This window comes from Gopherus flavomarginatus, chromosome 4, assembly GCF_025201925.1.
Source record: "Gopherus flavomarginatus isolate rGopFla2 chromosome 4, rGopFla2.mat.asm, whole genome shotgun sequence".
Taxonomy (NCBI): Eukaryota; Metazoa; Chordata; order Testudines; family Testudinidae; genus Gopherus; species Gopherus flavomarginatus.
In genome coordinates, this window is record NC_066620.1 from 60,466,539 (window position 1) to 60,479,982 (window position 13,444).

General features: G+C 40.3%; 1 protein-coding gene across 1 annotated transcript in view; it reads right to left on the minus strand.

Moving 5' to 3' along the window:
* Positions 1–288: 288 nt before the first annotated feature.
* PPP1CB (protein phosphatase 1 catalytic subunit beta) overlaps positions 289–13,444 on the minus strand; it is a 55,865-nt gene continuing 42,709 nt past the window's right edge. Inside the window, exons 6-8 of the mRNA XM_050948619.1 lie at positions 8,650–8,801; positions 2,656–2,790; positions 289–2,016 (exon numbers count right to left, since the gene is read on the minus strand). Coding sequence (XP_050804576.1) covers positions 1,912–2,016; positions 2,656–2,790; positions 8,650–8,801 — 392 coding nt within the window. The 3' untranslated portion in view covers positions 289–1,911. The remainder of the gene's footprint in view (positions 2,017–2,655; positions 2,791–8,649; positions 8,802–13,444) is intronic.

Below are 13,444 nucleotides of genomic sequence, written 5' to 3' on the forward strand. Positions count from 1 at the left end.
ACAATTTGATGACTTGAATAACTCAGACATAGGTTAGGGGTTTGTTACAGGAGTGGGTTGGTGAGATTCTGTGGCCTGCTTTGTGCAGGGGGTCGGACTAGATGATTATAAAGGTCCCTTCTGACCTTAAAGTCTATGAGTCTATAAGTAATTAATATCAGTGCTCGCTTCAAAAACACTGTAAACCACTGTCCAAACAGCAGCTGATCCAGTCTGCCTCAAGAACGGAAAGATAAGTATGAACAAAATCAATTGAAAAGTTTTAAAATAACCAGACAGACTTCAAAATCAATTAGACAACTTTTACTAAATGAAAAACTACATTTAAAATATGCATTTAAAACAAAATGGAATTAGAAAAAAAGATTTAAATCCATTTTGAAGAACTTTTAACTGTGTCAGAAATCACTCTCTTGCATTATATACTGTGCCAGCTCATAAAATGTAAGTTGCCAGAATCCTCAATTTAACATTTTCAAAGACAATATTAAAGTCAAGAGTTTTACATCTACTGTTGCACATTTAGAATGGTATAAATCTGAAGCCTTCCCCCAAAGAATCTTGGCAAATTTGCCATGTTCAATAAAAACTGTTATAATCATATCCAATAGTGTTGCATCTTATCAAATCTGTGTCTTACAATTTTTACCCTATTACTAACTTTATAACTTCCTTACACCTTGCCATTTGTCAATATGAACCTTAAGAAAGAGAACAAGAAAAGAAACACTGCATAACTCTTGATCATGTACAGAAATTATTGCTACTATAGTACACTACAAAGCAAAAGTCTATACAATATATGAACTTTGATCATGAAAATCCAGTATATAATCTTTAGTGACATAAGCCTTACAATCATGTAGAACATTCACATGGCAATATTAGACAGTTCAACCATTACTGGTCAGTTGATCAGTGAATGGTAGGTTAACACCCATTTAAATACACCCTCATGAAAAAACTTCAGCTTTCCAAGGCTTATCAAATAAAGATCTTCATGTTTTGTGGAGCTATGCAAGATGCATTCTGATGCAGATAGTATGTTACTGGGAAGCTAAGCATGCCAAAGGTGTTTCGTGCTAATAAAACCTAAAGCCAAGGTACCACAATCACATTACCAACTAATAGGCAATACCATTTTAGTCTTAAGTGAAGTGCCACTGCACAGTGTAATGTCAATAATTTAAAACAGTGTAGTGCGCAAATCCATTCTGTGGCAATTTAAGTTAAAAAGCAAGACAGTTTTCTGTCCCTCAAACAATGCTGACTGTCAGGGTGCATTATTGGGTCACTAATTTAGACATAGTTTGCCTTTTTTATTCACTACCATCCTATCACCTTTTTATTACAATGGGGAACACATTTAAACAGCAAGTTTACAAAGAATGAGGGGGGGGGGAATGGAAAAAAAAACAGTGGCTGTCCCCAAAAAGCCCCTTCCGTATTTCGTTTAAAAAAAAAAGCCAGGGAACACAACTAGATACCATATCTGCATCATTCTAGCTACAAAATAACCAAAGTAAAAGCAATCAAGCAACAATAAGACCACATTACACGAATGGAACATCATGCTCATCTGGTTAAACTATTACATCAAGTTTTAACTGGGATGTTGGTCAACTTTAAAAACCGTGATAAGTGAATATGTAATTCAACAGATTTTTTTAAATCTGGATTTTACTCTACATTGGATATTAGAACTTGGAGCTATACTTGTTACAATACAGTGTCGCACATCTTTCTGCTAGAAAAAATTAGTAAAGATCCTTTACCCGTCTCTTTAAGTTAAACGTGTGACATCATAAAGGGTGTCAAATGGCTGGATGGTTTTACAGTGCACAATTATATACTGTAATATGGAGTTTTGTCCTTGATAGATCTGGTGGTGTTTTGACATTGTTCCTTTCTTCACCTCTTCTTCGGTGGATTAGCTGTACGAGGTGGAGTGACTGGACGTCCAGAATTCAATCCACCATACTGGTACTTGGCTTTCTTTTCAGATGGTTTCAATATCTTTGAAACAACAATGAAACATTTTAATAAGTCCATGACAATTGAGATACATTCTATACTCTGAGTCAATGGGACAATTCAAATTTTTCACTGTAGCCGATTACTTTTGAGGAGCAAAAGCGTAGAATATAAACCTCGCCACCCTGTTTATTTCTTTATCCCACTCATGTCTCCACATATTACTCTCTATTGATGGACTTCCTTTTCAACTGCTTTTGATTGTGACTGTTCTATCTAGGTAAAAAACAAGAGCTACTAGTATGTGACTTGTCTGAAGCAGAAAGAAAACACTAGTCAAGGAGTCACATTACAGGATGCCATCATCTCTGAATAAGGATTTGTTCTGCTGCCCGGAATTGGACTCAGAAGGAAGATTAAATCCAGTTCTAAATGTGCACTGAGAATGCATACAAGAATCTAGCATATGGCAGCTATGGAACATGGCAAGTTTATTTACAGGAATTCCAGCCCTCTTAAAGAGCTCACTGTGGTTGGTTTGATGCCAGCTCACTGTGTAGAACCATCTTCTGAAGCTTATTTTCTCTTAGTGGCACATGTTGAGTGCCAATTTATAGTTTCTATAAACCTATCCACTAGAAAAGAACACCGACTAAGTTTTAATCTAGCAGCATAGTATACCTGAAAGGAACACATCAAAGTTTCATCCACGCTCATCATGCCTCCAGCATTATCAAACTCTCCACAGTAATTTGGAGCTGAAAATAGGGTGACCAACTGTCGTTTAGCAAAGAATTCATAACCATCTTCAACCACCTGTTAATGGGAGGAGAGGGGAAAACACAAAAAGCAGCTGAAGTCAATACAGCTATCTACTGAGACAATAAACCCTGCAGGAATTAGATTCATTCTATGACCTAAACTCAAGTTCTCAAGCAGGCAGCAATTGCTTATGTTACGGACAAGTAGGCAGTGAAAGGAACAACATTTAATGATTGAGAGGTGGACACAACACTGGGCTGTGGTGCCAAATCAGAAAAAAAATTAAGTATTTGAAATCAAATAGCTTAAAAACAATTATAGCTAATATGCTGATAAATTAGATTAAGATTTTCAAACTCGAAGTTTGGTGACCATGCTCTCAATAGATAAATATTTGGAAACCTTATACTGAGTACAAAAGAGAAGTTTTATAATTCAACAAATATTTTAGATAATATTTTTAAAAGGTACCACATTACTACTGCATCCCGTATCATTCTCTTACTATACCCTGGTGCCATTCATAAAAACCCCTTTAACATGTTACAATTCCCATGTTCTAAAGAGCTTTCATGAAAATGATTCTACTGTACTTAAAAGAATTAGCTTCTGCCAGAGATATTCACTCTCTTTACTAAAGAGAAAGCAGTAATCCAGCTCAAACTATAGTGCAAGAATGACCAGTACCTAGGTAAGGCAGATCTCCATGCTGCATCCCACCACCACCACAGACATACCATGGGGCAATGAAAGACAAAATGTATGCCTACAATAAAATAGTTTCTATGGCCAGCTAATCCTCATTGTCAGGGTAACGGTTACATTAACACTATTGTTTGCCTAAAATCCATAAAGATATTCCAGACATAAAATTGTGAAGCTATTTTGCAACAACAATGCCTAGAAGGATGTTTTTAAAGAGACAAGGTAGATGAGATCATATCTTTTATTGGACCAACTTCTGTTGGTGAGAGACAAGCTTTCGCGCTCACATAGAGCTCTTCTTCAGGTCTGGGAAAGGTATTCCCAGCATCACAGCAAAATGCAAGGTGGAACAGATAGTTTAGCTTAAGCAGTTAGCACATATTCTAAATCAACCATTCAAGGCAGAGTGGCCTGTTAATGCCTCTGCAGTCATAGGACAAAAAAAAAAAAAAAAAAAAGGGGGGGGGGGTTTGGCAGGTTACAGATTGTTATAAGCAACTATAAATCCAGGGTCTGTTCAATCCATGGGTTTTAGTGTATAGAATAATAATGAATTTAAGCTACCACACTTGTATTTTGAAAATGTTGCGCAGGCTTCCTTTGAGGATGACGACCGATAGGTCAGATAGAGGGACTGCTTTGTGGTAAGTGTTCACCCACAGGTGATGTTATTTGTCTTATTTTCCTATGTGAGTTTATTCAAGAGCCCAGTGATAGTCTGGTTTCACCCACAGAGTTACTGGGGCATTTAGTGCACTGGATGAGATACACCATATGTTGTGATAGGCACATGTAGGATTATCCATGGATCATGAAAGATGTGTTGTAGAGGGTGCTGATCATTGTAGCAGTGGAGATGGCCGCAAGATTTTGCATCTCTGTTCTGGCAGGGTCTAGTGCAGCTTTGAGTTGGTGTGTCCTGGTCTGTGTGGAGTTTGCTTCTGATGATTAAGAGCTTGGAGAGGTTCGGGGATTGTTTGAAAAGCAGAAGTGGGGGTTCCTGAAAGATTTCTTTCAGGATGGAGTCCCCTTTAAGTATGGGTTGTAGTTTGATGAGTCACTGTATGGGTCCCAGTGTGGGGCAGTAGGTGATAACTAGGGGAGTATGGTCAGGAGGGCGGGAAGGGGGGGTTATTTCTGTATTGAAGCAGGTTCTCTTGGGGTACTTGGGTTGCTCATTCCATGATACGATCTACTTGTTTGATGGAGTGCCCTTGTTTGGTGAAGGCGGTTTTAAAGTGTGTTAAGGTATATATTCCAGACTTATTCCTTGGAGTACATACTGTGGTATCTGAGTGCCTGGCTGTACTTAACAGATTGCTTGGTATGTTTGGGGTGGTTAAGGGATCTATTAAGGTAGGTGTAGTGATCTGTGGGTTTCTTGTATATGGTTGTCTGTAGGGCTAAAACGGATGCTACTGGGGGAGTGTTCCAGAGAGAATTTAATGGATGGGTGCTGGTTGTTGAAGTTGTGGTATAAGTCTATGGGGCAGTTTAAGCTGTCTGTCCAGAGTATGAAAATATCATTGATGTATATCAGGTATATCATTTGTTCTGCGGTGCATTTGTCCAGAAATTCATCTTCAAGGTGGCCCATAAAGAGGTTGGTGTGATTAATGTGCACAAGCCTTGTCAAGTAGTGTCAGGCTAAGTACTGTTAGGCCTCAAACTTCTGGAAGCTGTAAGAAGCAAGTACAGTAGAATCCTGCAAGCATAAGCATAATCTATCTAGGAAGCTTTATAGACTAAAAAGAAAACTCTGTCAAGGTAGATACAGACTTGTGGTTACTATGCTCTGCAACCAAATACCTCTAAGCTGATTTGAGCATTTTTGAGTCTAGCAAATTGACCACTATTAGCTGCACAGAGAAGAAATGAGCTGAGCACTGGTGCACAGTTCATAACTTCAAAACCGCAAATGCCACCCTAGAATATTTGGTCACCTTGATTGGTTGACTTGTTTTGAAACATGGCCAGCAAATACTGTATAAATAAGATGCAGAGGTGTGTGTGTGTGTGTGTGTGTGTGTGTGTGTGTGTGTGTGTGTGTGTGTGTGTGTACACCTAAAAGAAATTGCTCTTCGTCAGGCTCACATACACCCCCTGAACCAAAGGGACTTGCACTTCACTGACCATCTGTGCCTGGCCACTGCAGGAAATGGTCAACTGAAGGCAATGTATCATCTTTGGACGAAGGCAGGGTAAGATTTTTAAAAGGTCTGGTTATGCTCGAGCTGGGTAATCTTAACCTATAGGATTAATACAGACTTAAGTTTAAGTTGTTTAAAAATAGCAGTAGTCAATAGTTAATCAATATATAGTAACTATATATGTTTTGTGCCTTGCTGAAAGCAGGTACAGCACTGGTGAAGTTAGTTTATAAATCATAGTGGTTTAACAAGTCGCTGTGCCTGACTTCACTATAAGTTACCATCAAGTTTATCATAAAAGTCAGTAAAAGTTTATAAGTTGTTAAACAAGTTAATAGTTAGGTTAAAATTAGTAAACTATAGTTGATTAATGTATCAGTATTGCATATGAACTTGTACTGGTTGGGGATGGTTACAGTACATGTAAAGTCATTAGGCACATTGTCTGTTTTGCCTTTATAGTCATAAGTTATTAAAAACCTTTCTTGAGAAATAATTAGTTGTTTAGTTTCTCCTTTGCGGACACTACTCAACCTCATTACATCTGTGTTGGGTGGCGGGAAGTAGCAACCACCCAGAGTCCCACTAGGGTCCTAACGTGAGCCCCCCTAGGGCTCTGATGTGTGCCTCCTCCTTCCATTAATCTCCACGGTTACCATATTGGGGAGCCATTCCAGTACCCCTGGCTGTTCCCATGGTTTGGACAAAGTTCGTTGTTGAACATAAAATTGTTATGAGTGAGGATGAAATGGATGAGTTTGGCGATGCATTTGGGGTGGGCACCTGAGGGTCATCCATTGTCTTGTAAATATTTGAGGCAGGCAGCTATGCCATCATTGTAAGGGATGCTGTGTTTAGGGAAGTGATATCCATGATGGTGTGGATGGTGTTCTGAGGGAGGCTTTTAATATTGCAAAGTTTGTGGAGGAAGTCAGTTGTGCCCTGGAGGAAAGTGGCCCTTTGTGCAGGGAATGGTTTGAGGATAGTTTCTATAGGTCCCAATATTTCTTCATATTGAGCCATGAGATGTTTATCGATGGCTCTGCCTGGGTTCCCTTGTTTGTACATCTTGGGAAGCATGTAGAAGGTCCCTGGGATGGGTTCATGGGGGGTGAGTTTGTAGAGTTTCTCTTAGAATTGTTTGGGGAAGGATTTGATGATATGCTTAAGTTACTGGGTAAATCATGGTGTGGGTCTTTTGAGTTCTTTATAATAAGTGGTGCTGGAGAGCTGTCAGTTGGCTTTGTTAACACAATCATGGTTGAGGACTACAATAGCACCCCTTTGTCTGCTGGTTTGATCATGAACTGGAAAACTATTCAACATTTTCAGAAGACAAAGCCTGGGAGCTTAAAATTCATTACTTTGCTAGACACTAAAAATAATGGGCTGAACAGAGAGACTGGATTTATGGATCGTTACAGTCTAACACTTCTTTTGTCCCATGACTGCATGTGTTAACTGACTACTCTACCTTGAATGGTCCCTTCCAGTATGTGCTAACTAATTATACTAAACTATCTGTTCCACCTTGCGTATTGCTGTTATGCTGGGAGTATCTTTCCCAGACCTGAAGAGCTGTGTGTGGCTCAAAAGCTTCTCTCACTCACCAATAGAAGTTGGTCTAATAAAAGATATTACCTCACCCACCTTGCCCCTAACATCCTTGGACCAACAAAGCTACAACTACATTGCATGTTTTTAAAGAGACTGAACATCTGATACACTGGCAGCAAAGCCATCTGAAGGTACTGATCTTGAAACACCTACAGTCTGTCACAATTATTGCTGCAGGAGAAAAGATCTGTGACTTGCATCAGTGGAGACAGATCCATGAGTGTCCAATCAAAGTGCCTGTGCAAAATTTTGTTACTGCAAGACATGCAGTAAAAGCCTGCATCATTTTATTTACCAGAAGTAGAAAAAAAGTTAATTTAAAAACACAGTACAAGTAATGAAACTTAACTCCAAGATGGGATCCACTCTCAAGAGAGGTCAATTCTTAGTCTATGGAGCTTGAATAGAAACACTGATATTCCGTTTGAATAGAAACATTTAACATTCAAGTCATCTGTGTACTTAAGCATCAAGTACAGTTTCAGAATCTTTAACAAATCACACAAATAGATTCTTCCATGGGAAAATGTGTGTGTGTACTGGAACCAGAATAAAAGATAGCAACTCTGGAATGCAGATTTCAATACATTTGTTTATATTTCCACAATTTAAAGGGGCTCAGTACCTCTGTAAATGTATGTGTTAAGTTGGAGACCCAAAAAAAGTAGACTGCCAAAATCAGATGTCACTTAAATTTTAGCTTAAGTTGTATTGCTCGGTGCCTCTGATTCCATGTCCTATTTTTAAGACACTACTCTACATCATTCTTGAAGCCTAGGCACCTAAATTGCCCCAGTAAAATCACCACATGCTCTCACTAAACAAAACAGTCACACCAATTACATAATGTGGGGGGCAGAGTATGCATGACATCATGGTTGTTGAAACTGAAATAAGTATTCACAGATATTGGTTTCTGAGGAATAGCCTCTATTTGGTGCTTCTAGAACAGGGGTCGGCAACCTTTCAGAAGTGGTGTGCCGAGTCTTCATTTATTCACTCAAAATTAAGGTTGTGTGTGCCAGTAATACATTTTAATGTTTTTAGAAGGTATATAAGTCTATAATATAACACTAAACTATTGTTGTAAGTAAGTAAATAAGGTTTCAAAAAATGTTTAAGAAGCTTAATTTAAAATTAAATTAAAATGCAGAGCCCCTCAGACTAGTAGCCAGGACGTGGGCAGTGTGAGTGCCACTGAAAATCAGCTTGCGTGCTGCCTTCGGCACACGTGCCATAGGTTGCCTACCCCTGTTCTGGAAGTACCAAGATCTCTACATCTGGTCAAACTGTAAATGCTAGATTGGAAAGTGGATTTTGCAGAATCCAGATACCTGCAAGTAATATCCTAAATATAAATGAAGATAATACTTTCAATGCCTAATACCTCAAAGAAAGACTAGAAGGAGATTTAAAGTAGCAAAGATAGTAGAGTTTGTACCTGATGAGCTCGACAGATCAAATCCAGATCATGACGGTTCAGAAATTTACTGACCACATCAGCACCAAAAGTGAATGAGACCCCACGATCATTTTCGCCCCATCCTTGCACATCTTTGTCCGGATCTGACCAGAGCAAGTCACACAGCAAGCCTGTGAAAGACAGTAATCTTAGGAAGTGTCCTAATATTCCACCCCCCTTTTTAAAAAAACCCCAAAAAACCCACAACCCTTATAATTGTAGGGGATCATCAATAATCAGCAATTACTTATGCAAATATGATGAAAAGCTCCCCCTCAAAAGAGGGTGGATAAAAAAAGTGTTCCTTTGGAAAAAAGAAAAAAATATATAGTAAGTCTCTCTTTTAAAAATAAAACCTGTTTAAAGTGAAATCTGAATTTAACACAAGTAGTTCAGGCCTTAATGTATTTTTTGCCCTCTCACCACATTTACATAAAAAGTAGATATGCTGAATCTATAAGCCCCTATTGAAAACTTTATATTGAAAAGCAGCCTTTTACTCAAAGACAGATTCAGGAATTTAAAAAAAAAATCTAACTTTTGAGATCAAGCTTTATTACTATGGCACAAGAGGTAAGTAACTTAGGAAACTCTTTTTCAAGAGATATAGGCAAGTGGGCACTTAAGTTCCAGTTAGTTTCACACAGGCATATTTAAAAATTTATCCAGTTTGATCTGAAATAATCAGCTTGATTCAATCAACTGATTAGTTAATCTGTTTAATATATCATTTAGTTGTAGATGTGAAACATGTTTTGATAAGAGATGCTAACATATGCTGTTGTGTGTTTAAACAGCAGCTTGACAAAATGAGCAAAACTAAATCTAGTAAATAAGCAGTATCATTTTCTAACATACTAAAAATGTACAATTAATAATCTGAAAATACTATGCTATAATCGCTTAATTAAACATATGCATTTGTAGTGTACCCTCCTACACATCAAAAAGATGTAACCAAATCTAGGATAAAGGCACTATATTTAGTTGTAAATAAACATGTTTTAATGGTTATATCAATGAGACTGCATCTTCCTTTAGAAAATAAATACAAATGAGAAATTTCATTAAAATTGATTTAAATAAAATGAAGGATTTCAACTTGGTGATTTAAATTGCTAATGAGTTGCCTTATTTAAAAAAAGTTAACCCTGCCTCATCAGCTCCACAAACGCTATCACCGCGACCTTTTGCGGCTAAAGGCCTGTGGGATTTGGTAATTTGTAAGAAGCTGCTCGAGGCTTTTGGGTGGAACATGGTCAAAAAACATTTAGATAAACTACATACACCTGTACCCCGACATAATTTGACCCGACATAACATGAACTCGGGGGGGGGGGGCGCGGGCGGCTGCTGTCATAAACAGATAGTTAAGGGTTAATGTCTCTCTTACCTGTAAAGGGTTAACAAACAGGGACTCCAAACACCTGACCAGAGGACCAATCAGAAGACAAGATACTTTCAAATCTCATGGGAGGGAAGCCTTTGTTTGTGGGGTTTGGGTTTGGCTTTGTTCTCTCTGGGTCCTGGATGTGACTAGAGGTGCAATCAGGTTTCTGCCAATCTACCTGCTACAGTCTCTTATCTATTCAGAATTATGAGTAAGAAAAGGCAGTCATAGTCTTTTAATTTGTTTTTTTTTTTTCCATTTACATATGTGTACTTGCTGGAAGTAGCTTAAATTGTGTTTCTGCTGGAGAAAGTTTCCTTCTATTGTTTATAGTTGAAAGACCCTATAACTTTTTACCATCTAAAGTGCAGAGATAAATAAGAAAGAAAGTAAAAGGTTTAAAGTTTTGCTTTTAAGACCTGTTTAATTTTTTTTTTCTCCTAGTTAAGGTTCAAGGGAATTGGTGGGGAGAAGGGAAGGATAAATTTTCTCTGTGTTATATTAACACAGCTTGTATTGCCTCTGGGTCAGGCGGAAGGTAACACTCCTCTCGGTGTGGTGATTCAAAAAGTTGAATCAGGCGATCTCTTAGTGTTCCCAGGGCGGGAAGGAGCTGGGAGGAAGAAGGGAGGGGGGAGGGAATAGCTTATTTCCCTTTGTTGTGAGACTCAAGGAATCTGGGTCTTGGGGTCCCCTGGGAAGGTTTTGGGGGGACCAGAGGGTATCAGGCCCTAAAAATTCCTGATTGGTGGCAGCCTATCAGATCTAAGCTGGTAATTAAGCTTAGGGGAATTCATGCTAGTACCCATATTTTGGACGCTAAGGTCCAGAATTGGGAATTATACTTGACATGGTGTGCAGCGGTTGGGATAGAAGAATCCAAAAGCCACTAAAATTATTAATTTTCTTTTCTCTGTTAGCTGCTTGTAAGCAGAGAGAAGGGTTTTTTGTTTTTGTTTTTTTAACTTACAGCCAGAGAATTTTTTTTTTCCTTGCTCCATCTGGCTGTGCACAGAAATGGCCTCAGGCAAGGGCCATTAAGATGAACAGGGGTCTTTTGTTAGACAATAGAACTCCAGCTGTGAGTCAACTACACCAGCAGAACACACATGCAAATGAAGGTTTTCCTTTTGTTCTAGTTTTATTCAGGAAGGCTTGTTAGAAACCCTGTTGCTTAGCAACAGAGCAGGCAGCAGAGGAACAGTAATTCAGATAGTAAACCAGCAGAGGGCACTCCAACACAAGAAAACAGGAACCATGACTTCCAAGGCAAAAATGGAGGCAGAGGCTCAAATCAAAGACGCAGAGCACAAGCGAGATATGGAAAAAAAAATACAAGAACTAGAAATAAAACAAAAAAAAAGAGATGGAGCTAAGGGAAAGAGAAAAAGAGGCTACCCACAGGAGAGAGTTGGAACTCCTGAGGGAAACCCACTGGCAGGCTCTGGAATTAGAAAAGGCTAAGCAACAGAACCCAGCCAATCCTAACAACTCTTCGCCAATAATGGTTCCACAGCACAAGAAATTTCCCACCTACAAAGCAGGTGATGACACTGAGGCCTTCTCAGAAAATTTTAAAAGAGCCTGCCTTGGGTACAGCATCTCTGAAGACCAGTACATGGTAGAATTGAGGCCACTGCTCAGTGGACCCTTAGCAGAGGTGGCGGCTGAAATGACTAAGGAGAAAATGAACGATTATAAACTTTTTCAAAACCAAGGCCAGATACAGAATGGGGATATCACCTGAACATGCCCGTCGGCGGTTCAGAAACCAAAAATGGAAACCAGATGTGTCATTCCCCCGACACGCCTACCACATTGCAAAGAATTATGAAGCCTGGATATCGGGAACAAAGGTTAACAATCTGGACGACCTGCACCTCCTGATACAAATGGAGCAGTTCTTAGATGGTGCTCCTGAGGAAATAGAAAGGTACATCCTAGATGGAAAGCCCAAAATGGTAATCGAGGTGGGGAAGATTGGAGCCAAATGGATGGAAGTGGCAGAAAAGAAAAAAAACCTACTGTCCAAGGGAGCGAATACCCCAGGGGGCACACCGACAATAAACCCTATAACCGAGGGCAGCACATGACCCCACCGACAACCCAAGGAAAGCCACAGACGCCCTATTCTTCCACCTCACCAGTCTCCAGTAACTCACCTCGACCCAGTGACCAGTCAGATGGAAGATGCTTCAAGTGTAATGAACCGGGACATATAAAGGCCAACTGCCCAAAGAACCCCAACCGAGTGCAGTTCATTATACCACCATCACACCAAAGATCCCCAGGCCCAGATGCCTCTCAAATAACCTTGGAGCGAAAGGAAATTTTGAGAGTGGGCGGAAAGAAGGTTTCTGCGTGGAGAGACACAGGCACAAGTGTCAGCTATCCACCAATCCTTCGTCGACCCCAAATTCATCAACCCAAAGGCCAAAGTTACAATTTACCCCTTCATGTCACAAGCTGTAGAGTTGCCTACAGCTGAACTGCCTGTCCAGTACAAAGACTGGTCAGGAATGTGGACTTTTGCAGTCTATGACAATTATTCCATCCCCATGCTACTGGGGGAAGATTTGGCCAACCAGGTGAAGCGGGCCAAGAGAGTGGGAATGGTTACACGTAGCCAAACCAGGCAAGCTTCCAGACCCATTCCTGTTCCTGAGCCGTCCACTGAGGCCCCATCTGTGTTACCAGAGACCCAGACAAGGGTAGTGGACCCGGATCCCATGCCAACTGAAACAGCCACAGTGACTCCAGTCCCAGACCAGGAACTGGAAAAACAGCCAGCACCAGAACCGTTGCCAGCACTGACAACAGTGCTTGCAAATCCATCTTCAACCCCAACGCCAGAGGGCGCCAAAGAGCCTGAACTGGCAGAAGCAGCAAACAACCACACCCAAGAGGCTCATCCAGAGCCTGAAATACCCCCTGGTGCACCAGCGGAGAGTGGTTCACCAGCAACGGAAACAACCCCATCACCTACATCGCTTCCAGAGGGACCAAGCCCAAGTCCCCAGTCTAAGGAAGAACTGGTGTCTCCAGCTTCAAGGGAACAGTTCCAGACTGAGCAGGAAGCAGATGACAGCCTTCAGAAGGCTTGGGCGGCGGCATGCAGCACTCCACCGCCTCTCAGCTCTTCTAATCGATCCCGGTTTGTTGTAGAACAAGGACTTTTATACAAGGAGACTTTCTGGTGGACACCAGGAAGACTGGCATCCGCAAAAACAGTTGGTGGTTCCAACTAAGTACCGGGAAAAGCTCTTAAGCTTAGCCCATGATCATCCCAGTGGCCATGCTGGGGTGAACAGAACCAAAGACCGGTTGGGGAAGTCCTTCCACTGGGAGGGGATGGGCAAGGATGTTGCCAAGTATGTCCGGTCT